Source organism: Ziziphus jujuba, chromosome 6, assembly GCF_031755915.1.
Source record: "Ziziphus jujuba cultivar Dongzao chromosome 6, ASM3175591v1".
NCBI classification, from domain to species: Eukaryota; Viridiplantae; Streptophyta; class Magnoliopsida; order Rosales; family Rhamnaceae; genus Ziziphus; species Ziziphus jujuba.
This window is the reverse complement of record NC_083384.1, coordinates 27306114-27326034: the sequence shown is the minus strand read 5'-3', so window position 1 is coordinate 27326034 and position 19921 is coordinate 27306114. Positions and strand designations below refer to the sequence as shown.

The window sequence follows — 19921 nt, the reverse complement described above, 5'->3', positions numbered from 1 at the left end:
TCTTCAGCTTATTCAAGCTCTGATTCAAGTACTTCCATAGATAGGCACTTGGCATTAAACTTATTCTCCAACTTTTCCTCCATTTCCTTTTCAATCTCATATCTTTTAGCTTCTCTTGTTCTTGAACTTGATCCATTTTAGCTGCCTCAATCTCAATGCCTTTCTCAGATATTATAACAAATTTCACTTTTCCTATTTCGGAAACAGCAACTTTCAACATAAGAATAGCATCATTGAGCTCTTGGAAACGCTTCAGAAGCTTTTCAACCTTTTGTTTATCCATCTTCACTGCCGTTCCCATCAGCACTACTTGTTTCAAGGACTTGATCTCCAAATCTATTGAAGAAGCAAGTTTTCCATTTCTGTCTTGAGCAGCTTTTCTTGTATAGCTTTCAACTCATGCACAACATGTTTAAGCGCTCATATTCTAAAGCAAACTTTTTGTGGCAAACTCATTAGTTGCCATCAATCTTTTGATCATTTAAAGGACAATTTGGACCTTTCAGCTATTGTGAAAGACTGAGTTTGACTTATTACCTATTACTTTTTTCCACTAACAAGTTCTATTAAAGCAACTTAGTTCTCCATTTTTTCATTCTTCGTATAATTAAACCCTCTTCTTAATTATATTGGATATGTTTATATCTACAGTTTGGATTAACCCATAATTCTCTACCGAAACCCTATTCTAGCCTTGACTAGGAAAAACTTCATCGTATATTCTTATAACAAATCTGATAGCATCTCCTTTGAGGGTTAGACTTATCCTCAAATTCCCTGCACTAAAAACACACTCTAATAAAGCACCACCTTATTCCTCCTACCTTACTACAAATTTTTTCACAAGGGACAACATTTCAATAATAACGAGAATAGGCACAGAAGCAAATAAATAAAAATTCAACAGCAGTAGTATTCAGAGCGTACTAAGATTTAGTTCAAGAACATAATTAATACAAACACGAGAAAGAAATTATAAAAGGAATATTACAAGGAAAAAAAAAAGAAGGAAGAATGTTCTTCTCCGAACATGGCAGTAGACAAAAGACATCAAGCTTGCACCCGAATGGTCAGAGCCTACTAACACCTGGGCATAAAGGAGCAAATTTAAAATGGAAAAATAATGATATGCTAATCAACTTAGTGATTGATACTCAACTAATTAATAAACATATATTATTATCAAATAATAAATAAGAATTAATTAATTAATTAAAAATTAAAGATTTTCACTCAAAACACTCACTATTTTGCACAGTTTGAAAGGTTTCCTTTTTTCAAACTAATTTCACAAAACTTGTAATTTTTATATTCCCTAAAAATCAAAGTAGTAAATAAAAACGTAAATAAATTGAAAATTATAAATATCATTAGAAATAATTCTAAAAAAACAATTATTAATCTAAGACAACATTAAATAAAATATAGTTAAAATTTATATCAGGCAATTCGATACAAAATAAAATAAAATCATGATAAAATAAATCAAGTTATATAAATAAAATGATGTGGTAAAAATTAAAATCCAACACTTTAAATAATTTAGAAAATAACAATTTAAATAATTCAACACAAAATTTTAAATAAATAATTAAAATATAATAAAATATATTTTAAAACTTATATCAGGAATCAATTTGATACATCACACTATATACTAAGTTTTGTCAAGCAGTGCTCGGCATCTTAAGCACCACTTTGACGAAGAAGTTATAAGAAATACCTGCAATAAGATATATTGGCGTCCCAAAGTACTAGTATTAATAACCTACCATCTAGAGGTCAGGAGGGGATGACTGATGTTCACTGTGCAAAATATATGCCAATCATTTTGTCCTTAACTCCCATAGGATGACGAATAAATATCTGTGCATTAATCATCGTATACAACACAAAACATCAGTATTGTATGGTGCATCTAAAATAAAAAAATTGGTAATACAGCATACACCAATTTTTATAAAATAATACCAAGTTTTTCCATAATTTTCCGAACCCATAAAATTCCTCATTTTGTCCAAACCAAACTCTTAAATCTGCCAAATTTTATAAAATTAATTCTTTCTAAATAAATACAAATTCACATATATTTATATACATATAAATATATTTTTATGCACAATAAATTTAATACAATTATTTTCTTCAAATCCAAGAAATCAATTTATGCAAAAATTATATATAAAATTAATAAATTTACACAACATAATTTAATAACAATTTTTAATTAATTTAAAATACGTCATAAAATTTTCAAAAATTTAAACAACATAAATATAAAATTGTTACTACTTGAAAATAAATTTAGAAAATGGACCACTCACCTGAATCCTACATAGGGTCGGTCTTTTAGTTTACACAGGTGCCTAAAACATCAATAAAATATAATACCGATTAAAAAAATATTTTAATAAGATATTTTATACACAAACTATCCGAGAGAGCTAATACAAATTTTATCTAAAATCGGCAATGTATATACCAAATCGAAGCTTATGATATAAAGATCACAAATTGGATCTTATCTTTTAGAGATCGAATAGGTCAAATTTGAGATCTGACCAAGAAGTTTGGGTAACTAAATGTCCCCAAGTCTCACAATCTAAAGAGGATTGGGTGAAAAGGACCTCAAATTTAAACTTAGGGAGGTTAAAATAAAGAGGAAAAGGTGGTGGACATGTTTAAAACTTGTCAAAGTCAAGAATGCGTGTCAAATTTGGTGGGAAGGATGGCTAGAGGGTGGGTAATTCAATGACATAAGTAATGAGAACAAGGGATGGCCAGAGTGAGAGAGATCGGCCGACAAAGCAAACGGTATCGCCGTCAGAAATCGCTCCAATCCTGACGTGTTGCCTGCTTGCTAGCCATGAAATTTGGCAAGCCAGCTGGTGGGGAGGCAAGATTCATCGTGGGCTGACTCATGTACACCACCGGTGACCAAATAATGGCAAATGGTGGCTAGCTGGTTTTTCTCTCTCCTACCGCCTCCCCTCTTTTACCTAATAAAGACCACCTATGGTGCCACCGTGCACTCATAGGTTGGCCAAAATGTTGACATGTGCCACAATGTTAGTAGAGGCCCTGTGCACATGTTTTACACATGGATTAGAATTATACCCGATAAAGTCAGTCTTAGAAAAATTTATTAAACTTTACAGGTCTATAACTTTCCAACTACAAGTCCAAATTAAGCGTGTCACTAGTTTATAAACTTGCACCAATGAGTAAGTCAAAACAAGAATCCATAAAAATAAAAAGTCAAACTCAGCATCGCTTGTTCAATTCAGATTGTAAATTATTTGTTCATAACTTTCGAACCACAGCTCCATTTTCGGCATGCTACTAGCCTACGAACTTGAATCGATGGATATTTTGCCACAGTGCCTTGGTCAATGCAAAATTTTGCTCACAGTAAAAAATCAACCATGGGCCTACTCGGTCAACTCCAATCAAGCTGGATGAAAAATTCCAATGTACTTCGAGACAAGATGTTGCATCTACAATAAATTTCAACAGGAACGATTGAAAAATAGTGTATGCTACTTTGTTGGCTTGTCATTTGTTTACTTTCATACCTAGTTATTTAAACAACTTTACTCTCATTCACAATGAATATAGATCAGGAAAACCTACTAAAGTAGTAGGTAAAAGACAATGCTTTTAGTATGGTTTTTGGGATTATCAACTATTGTTGAAATTTGAAGTTGCAAAAATTACTATACAGGAAATGAAATTGTGCAGCTTTTATTTGAATTTGAAACTTTAATCTTGGATATTTTTTGTGGGGGGTGTTGATTTGATAATTTGTTAGCTTGGTCTTGAGTATTTTGCTGTGTTTTGTGTTTAGCGGTGAAACAAATCTTGAATATTTTGCTACCAGTCAGAAAGTCCTGATACAAATAATATAAGAAAATCAAATAGTCTTTGAAACGGTATTTGTTGAACATTTTTATCACATATTTTTAACATTACCTAAATAATTTAGAATTTCATGCTGAGTACCTTACCTCGTGGGGATCTGTTCTTGATGAGGTGCTACTTGTAGAAATATTCTCATATTCTTTAGGGGCAGAGACTTCCCTAAGTGTTGATCCTCTTCTTACATTTGCTTTCTCAACTGTGTCAACCCTGCTAACAGCTTGCTTTGATTCATTTCAGAATTCTTCTATCTTTTCATTTGCAGCTTCCAACTCCTCCTTCAGAATCTCCAATACATCATCCTTTTCTTATGACACAAGCAATTGATTTGAATCTTGGCCATTTTACCAAAGGATTCGTATTCCTTCGATGAAATTGTTATGTGGGAATCATCATCATTGAATTGGGAAACGTCTACTTCATGTAATGTGTTTGAACGTTTTGTATTAAGTGTGATTGATTTGACTTTAATGGAATTAAATGAGTTTAATTGGCTTGTCTTCTCATTTTGGATTTTGAAAATTGAAGAGGCTTTTGGCAAAAGGTGGTTTGGTAACAAAAAGAAAGGACAGTGCAAAATATACTCTCTCCCACACGTGGTTTTGCATAACAGTGAAGAGAAATTGTTTTCTTGCATTTTGCATAACAATGAGAGTGGTAAAGCAAAGGTACTTTGAAAGTTCGAAGGAAAGATTCGATGGTGCTGTGTCCAGAAGTTTAAGAATCCGTTATATTTTGGGAGACTGCCATTGGAAAACACCTACACCGATGAGACAGAAATAGTCTTAAGGAGAATGTGATACCACACAGGCCTCGGACAAATCGTTCAATAAGCATATCATCAAATACTAAGGACATACATGTTCCTATTTTATTTTTGCCCAATTTTGTATATTTTATTTATAAATAATTATATTCTACATGTATTTACATATATTATTATTTTCATCATATATTTATAACAATCCTAAGACTATTCCCAAAATATATGTTTATATATGTGGAGATGTGATTAGGTATATTTTTTTTTATTTTTAGATCTGTGTTTCATGTGGAAAGAAAGATTTTTAAGAATATATATTTTTTAATTTCCTTCACACCTGTGTGTAAGAATTTGTAATGGGCATATGTTTATTTTGTTTATCAAGATTATTTTCAACAAATTTACTACCCCATGATTTGATTTATTTGTATATTTCAATTAAAAAGGAAAGAAAAAAAATTAAAATTTATTTTTTTGAAGAACCCTGGTATAATATTGTGGGTGGGTTTTTATTTATTTTTTGTTTTATCAAAAAAGTTTTAATTAAAATGCTTGCCCATGATATTATGAATTTTTTGGTGCTTTTTCGGTATTTTTCTGTGGCAGGAACAATGAAAAAAATGGTGGAAAAATTTGAACTGGCTCGGTAGATCCGTTTGTCAGGGAAAGGGGTCAAGAAAACCCAGTTGGAGGTTGAAAACGGATCAGGAAATGGGTTAATGGGTCGAAAAAAATGAGTACAGGCCGGTTCTAGGTTATTGGATCTGAATTTTAAATTCTGATGGATTTGGTCCAGTTTCAAAACTCAGTCCGTGGTTAGAATAGATTACTGTTCAGCCCAAGATCCAAGCCCAGACCAGATCCAAGTCCATGAGGATTTGCTCAACAGATTATGGCAGGCCACATGTCACGATACGAGAGTGCCATGTGTCATGATGAGGCGATGACAAGCGACACACAGTGGCAAGGCAATGTTGTGAGATCCCACATCGGTTGGAAAGGGGAACGAAGCATGCCTTATAGGTGGGTGTGGATACCTTTCCCTTGCGAGGCCTTTTAAAACCTTGAGGGCTGGGTTGTAAGAGGATTCCCCAGGCCCAAAGAGGACAATATCGCATGCGGGTGGTCTGGGCTGTTACAGATGGTATCAGAGCCAGTACCCGGATCGGTGTGCCAGCGAGGACGCTGGCCCCAAGGGGGGAGGATTGTGAGATCCCACATCGATTGGAAAAGGGAACGAAGCATGCCATATAAGTGAGTGTGTATACCTTTCCCTTGCGAAGCCTTTTAAAACCTTGAGGGCTGGGTTGTAAGAGGATTTCCCAGGCCCAAAGAGGACAATATCGCATGCGAATGGTCTGAGCTGTTACAAATGTGGTGGACCGTGACGAGGCCATATGTCGCCCAGTCACGAGGTCACGTGTCGCCCAAGCGTGAAGTCACATGTCATGCTATTAGTGATGACACGTGTCGACCTCTGACTAGTACCACATGTTGCATTAAAGAGATATCAAATGTCGAGTTGATACAGGTGACACGTGTCGATCTCTGGTGGGCAACACGTGTAGGCCAGAGAGAGCCCCACATGCGTGGCCATGTGGACAAGTCTACGTGACGTCACCCGACACGTTGGCTACCATGTCAGCATAAGATGCCACGTGGCTCGACCACATCAATGTATGTGCCATGTGAATGGGTGCCACATCAACACATGGACATGTGGCATATGCCATGTCAATCGGGAATGCTACATGGCAGGTGACACACCAGCATGTGATGCCACATGGTAGTGCCATGTCAGCTGACTGCCACATCAGCAACCGTGACACATCAGCATGATATCAGCGATGATGTCATTGTTGTGTAATTGATTATGTTAGCCTGTGGGTGCATAAAGCATACTACAATTTTGTGAATGTATACAGTAATTTCATAGGTGTATAAAGAAATTTTATGGTGTATACAGAAATCCTAAAAAATCACATTTTTTGGGAATGCTGAAGTTGAAAATTTGCACTTTGGAGGCTGGACTTGGAGGGGCAAAGAAAATCAAGAAAGACTGTGTTTTAAATTTAATTTATATTGGTTTAAAACATGTGGTCTTTTTCTTGTTTTTATGGTTTTCAGTTTGACATTAGATCTACTTTAATTGAACTTGCAAGTTATCTGTCTTCCTTTTTTATTACGTATAGTAGTTTAATTTGTTTTGGACATGTAAGTTATTTTTTTAAGTTGTATTTCTATTTGTAGTTTATTTTTTTTAACTATAGTTTATTGTTTTTTTTGTTTTCTTTCGTTGTTTTTTTGTTTTTTTTGTTTTTTTTTTTTTTTTTTGGGGTAATAGCTATATATTTTTTTGTTAGTTTGTATATCACTTAACCTTTAGATTTTTTGCCAAATTTCCAGTCAACTCTCGACAAGCCTTCAATTTTCACTTAATCCTCCGTTATTCTTTACGAATTGCGGCTGGATGTATGGCTTCCATGTAGAGCCCTTTTTTTTTGAGCTATTAACTCAGGTATATCAGCCCAAAAAAAAAAAATTAATAATAATAAAAATATGGGTTGTTTCTGTTTATGGTTATTGTCAACATTTGTAAGATAACTTGAAATAGCCTCAAAGCGAAAAGAAATAGGCCCAAATTTAAAGAGTAATCCTGCCCAATAGTTTTGTGTCAGAAAAAAAAAATTTCTATAAATGATCTGAACAGTCTGAAAATGGGGTCAGAATGGTCCAAAATAGTGCTGGCCCAAAACCAAAACCGACCGAGGAATATCCGTTCCGATGAGCACCCCTACGCACTACCAGCAGTGGATGTTTAGGTCTCACTCAACAAATACAAAGCCATAATTCGTAATATCAAAACCAACAGGGAAAAATCAAGAAGCAAAATACAATTCAACCAAAACCACTATTTATGCTTGGAACGAGAGAAATGATTGTCATTGGGATTCCTCTTCCCGCTGAAAACTGATAATGCTTTCCTTACTGGAGGCTGCAATGGAGCCTTTTTATCAGTATGGTGAGTGAAGATGTTGTCAGTAGCGAAGAACTCATCTCCCTGAAAGTCAACAAAAATATGCTGTAACCTCAATAATAATCAGAGGAACTTCAAATATTTCGCGCATATATCGAATGAAGACCGGAAGAAAACAAATCTCAGATAATCAACAGGAACAACCACTCAGAAGAAAAGTGACAGAGAAAAGAATGGCTAACCTGTTTATTAGCTTTCTTCTTTGTTTTGGGATAAAGGAACTTCTGTGGGAGCTGATCTTCACGTAAAATCGGGTTCTTAGTTACAGCATCCCTTCCACCTTGAGGTAAAGGTAATGAAAACTGCAAACAGCCAAATGTCAGGATTCATACACAAACCCATGTAGCACAACTTGAAAACGGACTACTGCTGACAGAATTGCACAACCAACTATTGAAACAGGTAATTTTCGAACCATCAAAAAGGAGGCAGAGGTAAAGGATGCAAAGTTATATGGAAAAAACAAAAAAAAAAAAAAAAAACAAAAAAAAAAAAAGACAAAAACAAAAACAAAAACAAAAAATCATTTTTGCCATGAAACAATTATTTCGAAAGCATATAATATAGTCCAAGCTGAAAATGGATCCGTTAACAAAAATTTAAGTACATGGAAGGAACCAGTGAGTGAACAAAGGCAAAGAGTATAGAACAAATAAACAGAAGAAACACTATCATGAGCAAATGTGCAATAACCACAAGACAATGTAGTCATGGCAAGAATACGACATAATTAAACTACAACTTTCTAATAATTACTCCAAGTAGGTGATCAAGATATACTTACTTTTGTGCCACGCAACGTAATCCGTGGCCGCCGATCAGCCAAAATGATTCCATTCTCGCCAACTGTAACAGCTACCTTGCGCAAAGTGCCACCATTTCCACACTTTGGACAGAAAATCCTTCCAATTTCGGCAGTCACAGTATAGCAGGCATGGCATTTCAAAATCCACCTGGAAATTAATGAAATTTCAAAAGATAAGCACATCTTCTATAATACAATTGTTTCATCAAGCCCTTCAAAAAAATCAATATGTTTCCTTTGAAGTTCATCTTCAGGATTAACGGTGAAACAGCTAAATACAGAATTTATCAAATGAGGTATATACACATCTAATTAATATACCTGTGCAGCTGACGGATCTGCATTCCTCCAGGTGCCACCAGCCGCAATCCCATCTGCAGAAGAACATTTTGCATTGCATAGTCACCAGTTATGCAAGCTACAGTGGACTCAGATAAGGATCTAAGCATCCAGCTCTGCTCACTATTATCATCATCCTCGTCATTTGAGGCATCAACACTATCACTAATATGACTCGAAAGCTCGAAATGGTCTAATTTTTCATCAACTGTGTCAGCCCGCTCTCCTTCAACATTTTCATGCTCTTCTTGAAGACCCTTTGATGAATCTTCTTCTAGCCTCATTTCATTGAGTGTCGAGGAAAGGCTTTCCTCATCATTCTTCTCCTCTGTTATCCCATTGTCCACAGAAATCCCATCTCTATCAGCTGATGCCTCATAATATTCACGTCTAGCTTTCCTTCTAAGAAACCTTCTGTGAGTACTTCGACTAACAGCAGGCATCCAATCACCAGCATCATCATCAAACTCTCCTTGGGATGCATCAATACCATCTGCAACCATCTTTTTACCTTCAATGTTTATCTCTTTTTTCTTGGGAAAATATCTCTTAGGCTTCCCCACATCATCCTCAGCAACCTCCTGATTCTCAGAACCAGCTTCAGATATAACATTCAGGCTTAAATCTTTCAAAGGAAGTATTTTAGAATTGGTGTTTGATTTATCCTCAGCTTGCTGTTCTAATGCTTCCCATTCTTCCAAATTGGGTACATTGGAGCCCCACCCTGGCATGTCCTTCTCAGGCAGCCTCTTCACATTGACAGTATGAACAGGAGGAGGACAGTCTCTTAAATGTTCAGTGCCATGGATTTGCGCCTCGAAAGTGTAAGTCAGAGCAATCAGTTTAATATCCACATCAGATAGAGTCTGTAAATCCCCAGTCTCCCTAGCAAACTTAATCACTGTTTTTAACCAAAAAAAACCTAATTAGGATTGGAGCAAAAAAAAATAAAATAAAATAAAAAAAAGAAGCTAGTTTTCCAAGAAAAAAAAATCCATCTTTTATTGGGAAAATATCAAAATTGAAAATACAGAGTCGAACCATTCTCGAATTTGAAAAGATAATACCTTTGTTGAGGATTCGGGGGTTGGTGTAGCATTAAAAAAAGCTAAAACCTTCCCAAAAAACAAAAAATTCCATATTTTCTCGGGAAAATTTCGAAATTGGTAAAAATGCAGTCGAACCCAGTCTGCGAATTTCGAAAAATCAATACCTTTGTTGAGGGATTCGGGGGTCGGTTCCATGGTTTGCACGGGGAAAGGGATGAAGGAGAGTCGGTGACGAGAGACAGGGTCGCGAACCTCTTCGATGACCTCGGGTACGGAGACGAACGTGTCAGCGTACTGGATGAGCTTGTCTCCACCTTGGATAATGGCGTTGGCGTCGATTACCGCCATTGCTATGCCTTTGGTGGACTTGCAGCTCTCAGCCAGGACCCGAATCGAAGAGGTCGGGTCTAGGTTTTGGGGCTTCGGAGCTGGTTGGTTCTTCACTATGTTGCTCCAACATGATGATGGTGATGGTGCTGGATTTGAGGTCTCCTCCATGGTTTTGCGCGCGAAGAGACTGAGAACGAAGATTTTGCCTAAACCCTAACTAGATGGAGGAGGAAAAGGGGTTATACGTCGCAGATGGCTTTTTACGACGTCGTTTAAGACAAGTCTTTCATTTTAATTTACAATTATTTTTAATTTATTATTATTGTTATTAATTTTTTAATTCCTTTAAGCATTATTTTTTAAGATGATTGCGAGGAAAATGGAATCAAATACGTATATTCCTAATTAATTAATATGGTAATTAAGGAATTAATACATGTTTTTGTTTGTCCTTGACATTTGGATTAATGGAGACAGCTTTATAATAATATCCACATTAACTTTTTTCTTCTGAATATGTTATTGAACTTTATTGTATGTAACATAATTAACTAAATTAAATCATATGCCCATATTCTTTCATATTTATCTATATTTGAGAGGAAATAGATAATAAGATGATTGATGATTTTTATACCTCTTTCTTTCTCATAAAGCATTGAAAAATATCATTCTGCAATGTAACAAAAATTAATACTGATAGGAAAAAAAAAAAAAGTTCATAAATATCATTTCTAAATTATACATATATGTTACCATGCGTCGTTATTAATTTGGGCCTTATAATCCAAACAAGTTACAACATAGTAAATTATGAAGGAAGAAAATATATGGATATTGCATTAATTTTTCTTTGGGATATATAAGAATAATAAAACCATTAAAAGAGAGAGAGAGAGAAGAGAAAAAGATTATTATGCTACTCAAAACAAACATCAAAAAGAGCGCATTATATATAATGATCTCCATATATATATAAAAGGAAGCAACCTAAGCCAACCAATATTCTACTGCAATTAAGTACTCCAACTACGTACCCATGCATGCATGCATTTCTCTTATACTTTCTGAGAATTCAATATGGGCTTCAGCTTGGTTAAAATTCTAAAGAAAAAAATAACACAAAAAAAAAAATACATATATTTATATGAAGTTTTAATTCATATTGGGTTGGAGGGGGGTGTTCATGAACTCAGCATGAAGATCAATTTGCTTTTCTTTTCTTTCCTGTTTTTTTCTTTTTTTTTTTTGGATATTAGATTGCTCGCCCTTTCACAATGTCCAAGCTCATCTCACTAGGATCTGTTGCTTGCAGTTCAAATTGAATTCCATCCAATTCTCTTTTGAATCTATCTTTGGAACTTGCATACACCATTTTCATCCTCACCTTTGATGTATCCGGAGACCTACAAACAAAATCCCAAATTCAAGAATTACACATATTTCATTTTTTTTTTTTATTTGATGGAACATTAATTTATAATTAAGCTAATTAATAATAATCAAGAACATCTTGTAAATTAATTTGTTTAAAATGTTATACCATGCAATGAAGAAGATCTTGCTTTTCTGACAGTTCTCTTCAGTTGTGAAATCGAAATCATAGACCGCATATCGACACTCGTTGGCAGGCAAACTGGCTGTGAATTCGTTGTAGCCTTCATTAGTTCCACCGAGCTTCTCCACCACAATTTTCTGTTCCTCAATTTTGAACACAATGAACCGGTGGCTCCTTCTCGCTTTTAGCTCCTGGAACCTAATCTTGCACTCATCATCCACAGCCATTCCAGACGATGCGTTGGCCTGTTTTAGCATCCCCCATTTATATATGCATTGCAATCACATACATTAATCCATCAATTCTAGTATCATTTAATTAAATCCATTGTGTATACATCACTAATGCATTGCATTTTTAAATGTTAAATTTTTTATAAGATCGATCCTGATATGAGAATTTTTGTATATTTATATATTATTTATTTAATATTTGATTAATTTTCTTGTTCATTCACTCATTTATCGAAGTCAAAGAATTACAACATATATAATTTGAAGAGAAAACAAATCATTAATTAGCAGGAAAATTAATTAGGAAATTAAGGAGAAGGAAAACATACCATTTTGCCTCCAATGAGGAAAGGCCTTCTGAGATGTTTGTGTGAGAGAGAGAGAGAGGGAAGGGAATTAGGGTTGGAGGAGAAAGAGAAAATGGAAGTGGAGGCAAGAAAGGCAATGTTGAGAGGAGGATAGGGATTGAGAAAAGAGAAAGGTGATCCCTTTTTTTGGGAGGTATTTGAAGTGGTGAACTTGGAAAAGGAGGCTAAGATTGTGTGGGGAAGAGAGAATTTGGAGGAGACTTTTGATGGGATTTTTTTTACCCCCACTTTTTTCCGATGCCAATTATGTCCACAATTCACTTTCATGCTTCCACGTTGTTACATTCTCTCGTGGATTTTTTAGTCTAAAATTGTTGTTGAAAACAATACTCCAATTTAGGAATGATAAATGCAAGTTCTTTTTTAATCCTTTTAAAGGAAACTGAAAATCCAAATTGGATATGGATATGAGAGAGAAAAATGAACCAATATATCACAAATTTTTTTTTTTTTTTAAATGTATAACACAGTAAAAGTTTTGCCATTCAATTGCAAATTGGATATCCCAAGCTTATTTGATTGAAACCAGCTGTGTAAGGCCCGCCCAATGGTCCGAACCCAGTAGTTTGGGCCCAACTCATGAAATTGCTTATGTCAAATTTTTAATAGCTTTTATTATCCCTTAATTTCATATTCAATAATACTATAGTCACAAAATGTTTATCATATAATGTAACAATACCTAATTAGTTTATGTTTTTGATTCATTTATCTATTAAAAATTCATTTTTCCATATTTAATCATATTAAATATTAATATTATATAACAAATATCATTTTTGGTAAATGTTTTTTTTTTAATAAACAATTCGGATTAGTGTACACCTTAATCCGAAAAATAATAATAATAATAATCATATTTCTATATACCCTACACATAAATATATATATATATATATATATATAGTCCTGCTATTATAGATAAAGTCACTTAGAACATGGTAATCATCAATATCAGATTAAATGTAACTTATAGGATTCATTATTCTATTGCATATAACTCATAGGATATATATATATATATATATATATATATATATATGGAATTACATATAATTTGGTGCTTACCATGCTATGGGAAACCTTGCTCATAAGAGCAAAATTATAAATATAATCAATAAAACTACATATAATCGTTATATCATATCAATAATACATATATAACTAAATTAACAACAATAATACATATATAAATACATACATATATATATATATACATAATCAAAAATATTATTGTTTATCTATATATAATGAATAAAAAATATATGTAGGTGAAGTATGTATTAAATATAACCATGAGGCACGTCATTTCTCGTATGACTTAAATCAATAATAATCATACACAATATTAAAATAAAGTATATGAATCATACAAGATAATTGTAAAATATTTGATTCTGAATAATTTGTGATTCCATATCAATTAATTACATATTATTATATAAATATATATATATATATATAAATTTGTGCAAAATTTATTAAATTATTTGACAAATTTATTTACCAAGTAGTGGGATGGTTGAAAAATTTATATAAACTAAATACATAAAGTGAACATCTAAATGGTTAAGTGAAACCAATTCCAAGTCCAATATTCTCATATCATTTCAGAAATAAATTTGGATAAATATTTTTGTATTGATCTCTAGCATTATAGATACAGAATAGGGTATATATTGTCATTCCGATGAACAAAATTTTACATACCTCTATATTTATAGAATCTCTACTGCTGCTTACTAAGACTCTCCCAATGCTTACTTTCCCAACCTTCAACCTGTTTAATCAAATTGACATTCCTCCTATAAAAGTTTCCAAGCTCTCGAGGTTCATGAGGAGGAGGCAAAGCACACGGGTTTGTAATAGAAGGACTTTTAACCAAAGATTCAACCATGAACTTCTTCTCTCTACCATCTCTGGTACAAGCCATAGACTCCGAGCAAACCTCTTGAGCTCCTTCAGGTACAACGGGCTTAAACTTCAATAGCTTCGAATACTCATTCAACAAATGGAACATATAATCGTACACAAACTCCATCTTCACCTCTTGTTGAAGGAAGTCACTTGAAGCTCTTCCAATGGCATGCGCTTTCTGTTTGTGTTTATTTAACCATTCCACGGCGAACTTGATGGACTTGCATTTGTCATTGTCATTTATAGGCCAGTAATGGAGCAATGGCTGTAAACTTCTCGTGAAGAAATCATAGAATTGTGGTTTTACAATTAAAGTTACTGAATCACATGAAAGAATGTATTTCTCACTCACAGACCATGCATAGCCTTCTATGTAGATCTTGTATCTATGTGTGCATTGATTTGCTACGTTTGATTGCTTGAATCCTTGCTGACCTTCAAGTATCCAATCCTGCCAAAATATTCCCACAGCGGTTAAATAAATTAAAAAGTTAGTTTTTAATATGCATATTTTCACAATCCACTTGATTTCCTTTATTTTATTTTATATTATATTTTTTTACCTGGATGAATAAGCGAGCATTCCAATCATGCGTATCGGAGACATTGCATTTGAGGAGGTCTTGCCTGTTTTCTGCTACAAAAGGATTTCCTTTCCAATATGCAAATGGTTCCCTTTCAATCCATTTGCTTCTCTTGTTGCCTTGTTCAATCTCTTTCAACAAATTTTCCCATGGTTTTATATTTATTTCAGCCCTGTAATGAAAAGCATAAATTAATAAATGTGCATGCTAGTGCTGGAAAATGATGAATTTATTTTATGCTATTTTATTTTAAAATTTTTATTTTAGTAATGACAACTTATATTAATTAACTGAAATTATGTATAAAAAAAAAATAACAAATGTAATAGCGCAATCTTTTTTTTTTTTTTTTTTTTTTTGCCCTTTTTTCAGCTAGAAGCAATGGACCCACAGATTGGTAATTCTTGAAAATTCTCTTGGAGCAAAATAATTGACAAAAGAAACCCCTTTACATGCAGCTCACCAAGACCAAAATGAGAAACTATGCCTTTTGTTTTTTTATTGATAAAGATTCTATGCCTTTCTAATCAATCGATTGAAGTAGAATCACGGAGAGATGAATGAAAAAATGGGACAAGAAATTAAATTTCAAACTTATTTTATTGACAGGTCCAAAAATTAATTGTTAATTTCTTGGAAGGATTCTAAAAGTAAGGAGAGTAGACCACCCACACAAAGTATAAGACAAATATATATCCTAATCATCTATATTACAAATTAGTGAACTTTTATACTCCAAAAAAAAATAAAAATGGCGAACTTCTTGTTTTTCCTTTTATAAGAAAGCCTTTTATGAGAAATGAGTTGGACCAATTTTTTGAACAAAATAATATGAAGTTTTTTTTTTTTTTTTAAATCAATAATATAAAAGGAAGAAAGGGGTAACATATTTTGCTGGCCAAAATAAAATCTATATTTTTCTTATTTCCCACGCATACGTAGTAGAAAGGATTTAGTATATACAAACTTTTATGCTAGAAAACACTTAATTACATGACTTCATGGATTATATTATTTTGAATTACATGTAAACTAGCGATACGTAGATAAACTCATTTACTTATAGATGGGACTTTCTTGTGGGTGGGTTTTTTTTATTGGACAAGTCTATTCTATATTGTAATACCAAAAAAGTATATTCCACAGTAGTCCCCACAAAATTATGTCCACCACATTGATGGTTATCATGCGCACTAATTTTAGAGACAAAATGTGACACCCACAGTCCATGCTTTTATCAAACAACGAAACCATGCTTAATTAATTAACTAAAAGTAATGAAAGTTAAACTTATATATTGTACAACATTTTTATGAAAGATATGTTTTGTACTTTAATAGTAATATCACTAGGAATCTAGAAATCTTTTTTCTATTTTCTTTATTACTTTAATAGTAATATCACTAGGAATCTAGAAATCTCTTTTCTATTTTCTTTATTCTTTTTACTTTTTTTATGCTCTGCACGTTAGGTCAGTGAAAAAATTTTCAATACTAGAGAAACACTAACAACTTGCTAAAGTAAAACAGCAAATTAAATTATAAGTGAGTTCTCACTTAGGCTCTTGGCCATTGGACAAGATTCATCATTTTATCTATCATTGTCATACCAAAACAAAATAAAAGTGAAAAAAATAAAAATAAAAAAAAATAAAAAAAGAAGGCAAGTTCTCAACTTACCAACCCCAGAAGGACCAATCAGGGAACACAATATCCATGGTCCACTTATCACCGCAGTACCGGAAGAGCGGCGGTGGACCAACGGTGGTGTTCCGAACCCTGTAGTGGCGCGATTCGATGACCGGCTGGTCATCACAATCGAACATCATCTCCAAGTCCGGTACTCTACCAGGGTACCTCCTAAGAAGCTGCAATATCCCCCATATGGTAAAAACATCCCTGGTCTGTATTGACTTCTTGTAATTCTCAACATAAGCCTTGCCATCAACAATCACCAGCCTAAAATGTGCTGTTTTTTTGGCTCTCTCAACCATGTCCCTTGTGATTCCTCTGTCCTTCCATGGCCTTAAATCTTCATGGATCCACCGGAAATAGTTTGGGCATACAATTTCTGATGATGGGTTGATTTCTTCGGATTGAAAAATTGTTGGGTAATTCCTTGGACAGGTAGTGTTGCTGGTTTGGTTTCCATTATTAGTACAGTTGAGTGGGAATTCATGAACTCTTCTATGAGGATTTTGCTGCTTTTTTTGGGAGACTGTTAATTTTGTGGTTTGGTTTATTGAAACTTTATTGCTGGGAATCTTAGGCAGCTGAAATATGAAGAAAAATCAATTAAAACACTCCTATGTAACAAAAGATCTGTACTTTTAGAAAACTTTCCAGGAAAGTACAGAGGAAAATAAGTACTGAAAACAGAGAAAAAGAGAGGCAAAAAACAGAGTAAAAGTAGACACAGAGAATAAATAATAAACTTACAGTTTGAATTCTAACAGAAGATAAAGATGCTGTAAAGATGAAAAACGCGAAGAAGACGAAGATGGTGATGATAGTAACAGCAAGAAAGGGTCCTTTTTTGTATGAAACCCGCCGGTTTTTTATAGCGCTGAATGAATTGTGCCTTGCAGCCGCAGAACTATGATAGCCATTCAATAGTGAACTCAGTGTTTTCCGCATGGTGCTGCAGAACAACTTTTCAAATTGACTTGTTGATGCAGATTCTTTGTTCTAAACCACTATCCTCCTCATGTTAGATTTGAAATAATTGAAAAATGAGCAACACAAATTTCATTGCCTCGCCGAAACACACAAATTCTTGACAGATAAATATATTGCAGATGTGGAAACACTTAAAAAGTCGTTTTTCTTTTGCAGAAGAAGAATACAGAAGTTTTGTCACTCTTTGCTCTGAGGAAGAGAATCAAAGAAAGAAATTAAAAGCGTGATGATGAAGGAGGCAGAGTAACTTTCGTTTCTTTTCTTACGCAATTTGTAGAGAAATTTGACTTTGTGCAAAAAGACTTTTCTTGGTTTAATTAGATGTTGAATATTAAGCATAGGCCAGTGTTTTCTGGTGAATGCTCTACTGGCTAGTGTTAATTTAATCAATTACATGATTGAAAATGGACAAAATAGATTAGGAAATTCTATGGATAGTCTATTAAGTGCTTCACTTCTAAGTCCTAGATCTTAATTTTATTTATTTATTTATTTTTTTAGATTATCCAAATATGGAAATTCGAACTGGGATTCGGGGAAGTAGTGCCACCACTGGCCTACATCTAATTTATTTATTAATTTATTTATTTTGGTAATAGGGCTACTTTTTTATCTTTTAGACTTTAGTACTTGAGTGTGTGGAATAAGTTAAAATCCTCTTTCTTGCTGATTTTTTATTAATCTGAAATTGAGTTGTACAGGACAAAACCGTTGCCTAGAATTCATGATCTCTTTTGAATTATTAATATATCCTCTGTATAAATGTTCCCTGCTTTTACTTTTTCTTTTTTTCTTTTTTCTTTTGTAAGGTCTATATCACATTTAACGTGGCCATTGGCTTTGTTTGGCAGCATGGAGCAGGGAATTGAAGTCTAGAAAGTATATATTGATTGTCACGCGGTGGTGAATTAATTCTTTTTTTTTTTTTTTGGCTTAAAAAATTAATTCATTTTTATGCAATAGAAAAAAAAAATTTATTCTAGGATTGCTCCCAATTATGTGCATAGCTTCCATTTATGTTACCTATATTGTAAACAAAGCAAGTTATAGTATTGTGCGATATTAAATTAAAACATATGAATTCTAAAAGAAAAAAAAAATTATTAAGTGTTTGATAATGAGTAGCTTAATATACCATGTTATCTTGTATATAAAAATATTTCCATATGATCATATATTAATAGCTAATAGTAACTATTAGACAACTAACTTAGACAACTATTTTAGATCAAATGAAATTCTACCATTATTATTCAATATGCAAAAATGAAATTAAAAAAAAATATATATATAGATATATATATATATATATAAAATACTATTATTGTGAGAGACTCGAGCTCAGCATCATCAAGTAAAGAAGCCATCGAGCTATCCCTCCATTAGATAAGTTTCTATCTTCCTGTATATATTGGAATGTCTATTTTAAGACCTAACAAAATAGTAATTCCAAAATTTGCACTCTTATTTATATGCTTGTACATTTTATATCTGAGGAAATATATATATATATATATATATATATATATTTATTTGTACTTAGAAAGGAATGAAGACATCAACATGCCATGCCATTTTTTATTATTATTTTATAATGAATATTAAGATTAAATAAGATTTTGGGCTATATTTTTTTATAAGCAGAATTTGGTGAAGCTGGATAAGGTAAATAACACATTGAAATAAATATTTTATCAAATCAGATCAACAGTATTACGAAGGTGTGGTCCTGGTGGGGGACATTTCATGCTAAAATGCCTTTGTTTTCTATTACAATAATCCCAATTCGAATTTCTATCCACAATATTTTAAAAAAATAAAAATAAATTATTTTTGGTGGGTCACACCTCAAGGTTTTGCAGTCAGCGTGCCTTAGGATAATTTTTTTTTTATTGTTGAGTAGAATGTAGATGAATGATTAAGAATTTAAGAGCGCAGTTTTCAGCTCACACAAAATGTGGAGAGAGAGAGAGAGAGAGAGAGAGGAGATACGATGAAGAATAAAATTTTGTTTATTGGTGTGATTGACCAATTGAAGAGGTTGAGAAAAAAAAATATATATATATAATGTTTGGTAAAAACCACAATAATTCTGCATAAGAAGGATACATCACCAATTTTCTGACAAAAAAATTGACGGTGGATCTTTTATAGTGCAGAATTGACATATGTTATAATACGGCTGTACATATATTATAGAGGGTTTAATTATTCTCAATTTTTTATTTTTTAGCATTTGGCACCCTTGGTACAAGGATTAAGCATGCATCAACATCAAAATTCAAATGGCACAGTACAGCCTATTTGTTCTTCTTTCCACCCAACCTTGTTCCATCGGGTTA

At 33.2% G+C, this 19921-nt stretch overlaps 3 protein-coding genes across 4 annotated transcripts; all 3 read right to left on the bottom strand.

Moving 5' to 3' along the window:
- Positions 1 to 7300: 7300 nt before the first annotated feature.
- LOC125419147 (RNA-binding NOB1-like protein) lies at positions 7301 to 10472 on the bottom strand. Its single transcript, XM_048464468.2, has 5 exons — positions 10076 to 10472; positions 8845 to 9763; positions 8503 to 8671; positions 7901 to 8020; positions 7301 to 7742 (listed from the first exon to the last, which is right to left on the bottom strand). The coding sequence occupies exons 1-5, from the start codon at positions 10407 to 10409 to the stop codon at positions 7593 to 7595; spliced, it is 1692 nt and encodes a 563-aa protein (XP_048320425.2). The 5' UTR covers positions 10410 to 10472; the 3' UTR covers positions 7301 to 7592.
- Positions 10473 to 11145: 673 nt separating this feature from the next.
- LOC125419125 (actin-depolymerizing factor 7) lies at positions 11146 to 12522 on the bottom strand. Of its 2 annotated transcripts, XM_048464370.2 has the most exons (3): positions 12362 to 12522; positions 11785 to 12044; positions 11148 to 11647 (listed from the first exon to the last, which is right to left on the bottom strand). In XM_048464370.2, exons 1-3 carry the CDS (start codon positions 12362 to 12364, stop codon positions 11497 to 11499), a joined length of 414 nt encoding a protein of 137 aa, XP_048320327.1. In that variant the 5' UTR covers positions 12365 to 12522; the 3' UTR covers positions 11148 to 11496. The 2 variants fall into 2 exon arrangements, with proteins under 2 accessions (XP_060674485.1, XP_048320327.1); XM_060818502.1 differs by lacking the exon at positions 12362 to 12522 and having other exon boundaries at positions 11146 to 11647; positions 11785 to 12056.
- A 1447-nt stretch (positions 12523 to 13969) lies between these two features.
- On the bottom strand, positions 13970 to 17989 carry LOC107429904 (uncharacterized). The gene is made up of 4 exons (XM_048463437.2): positions 17340 to 17989; positions 16581 to 17173; positions 14881 to 15073; positions 13970 to 14768 (listed from the first exon to the last, which is right to left on the bottom strand). Exons 1-4 carry the CDS (start codon positions 17535 to 17537, stop codon positions 14130 to 14132), a joined length of 1623 nt encoding a protein of 540 aa, XP_048319394.2. The 5' UTR covers positions 17538 to 17989; the 3' UTR covers positions 13970 to 14129.
- Between the last annotated feature and the right edge of the window lie 1932 nt (positions 17990 to 19921).

Excerpts from the sequence above, each read along its gene's own strand:
- LOC107429904 (XM_048463437.2), bottom strand. The coding sequence starts at position 17,537 with ATGCGGAAAACACTGAGTTCACTATTGAATGGCTATCATAGTTCTGCG. Across the intron at positions 15,074-16,580 it reads GATTGGTCCTTCTGGGGTTG|GGCTGAAATAAATATAAAAC; the intron begins GTAAGTTGAGAA and ends TTTTCATTACAG. Across the intron at positions 14,769-14,880 it reads ATGCTCGCTTATTCATCCAG|GATTGGATACTTGAAGGTCA; the intron begins GTAAAAAAATAT and ends ATATTTTGGCAG.
- LOC125419125 (XM_060818502.1), bottom strand. The coding sequence starts at position 12,056 with ATGCTAAAACAGGCCAACGCATCGTCTGGAATGGCTGTGGATGATGAG. Across the intron at positions 11,648-11,784 it reads AAGATCTTCTTCATTGCATG|GTCTCCGGATACATCAAAGG; the intron begins GTATAACATTTT and ends TTTTGTTTGTAG.
- LOC125419147 (XM_048464468.2), bottom strand. The coding sequence starts at position 10,409 with ATGGAGGAGACCTCAAATCCAGCACCATCACCATCATCATGTTGGAGC. Across the intron at positions 9,764-10,075 it reads CCCCGAATCCCTCAACAAAG|TGATTAAGTTTGCTAGGGAG; the intron begins GTATTGATTTTT and ends GGTTAAAAACAG. Across the intron at positions 7,743-7,900 it reads AGAAGAAAGCTAATAAACAG|GGAGATGAGTTCTTCGCTAC; the intron begins GTTAGCCATTCT and ends GTTGACTTTCAG.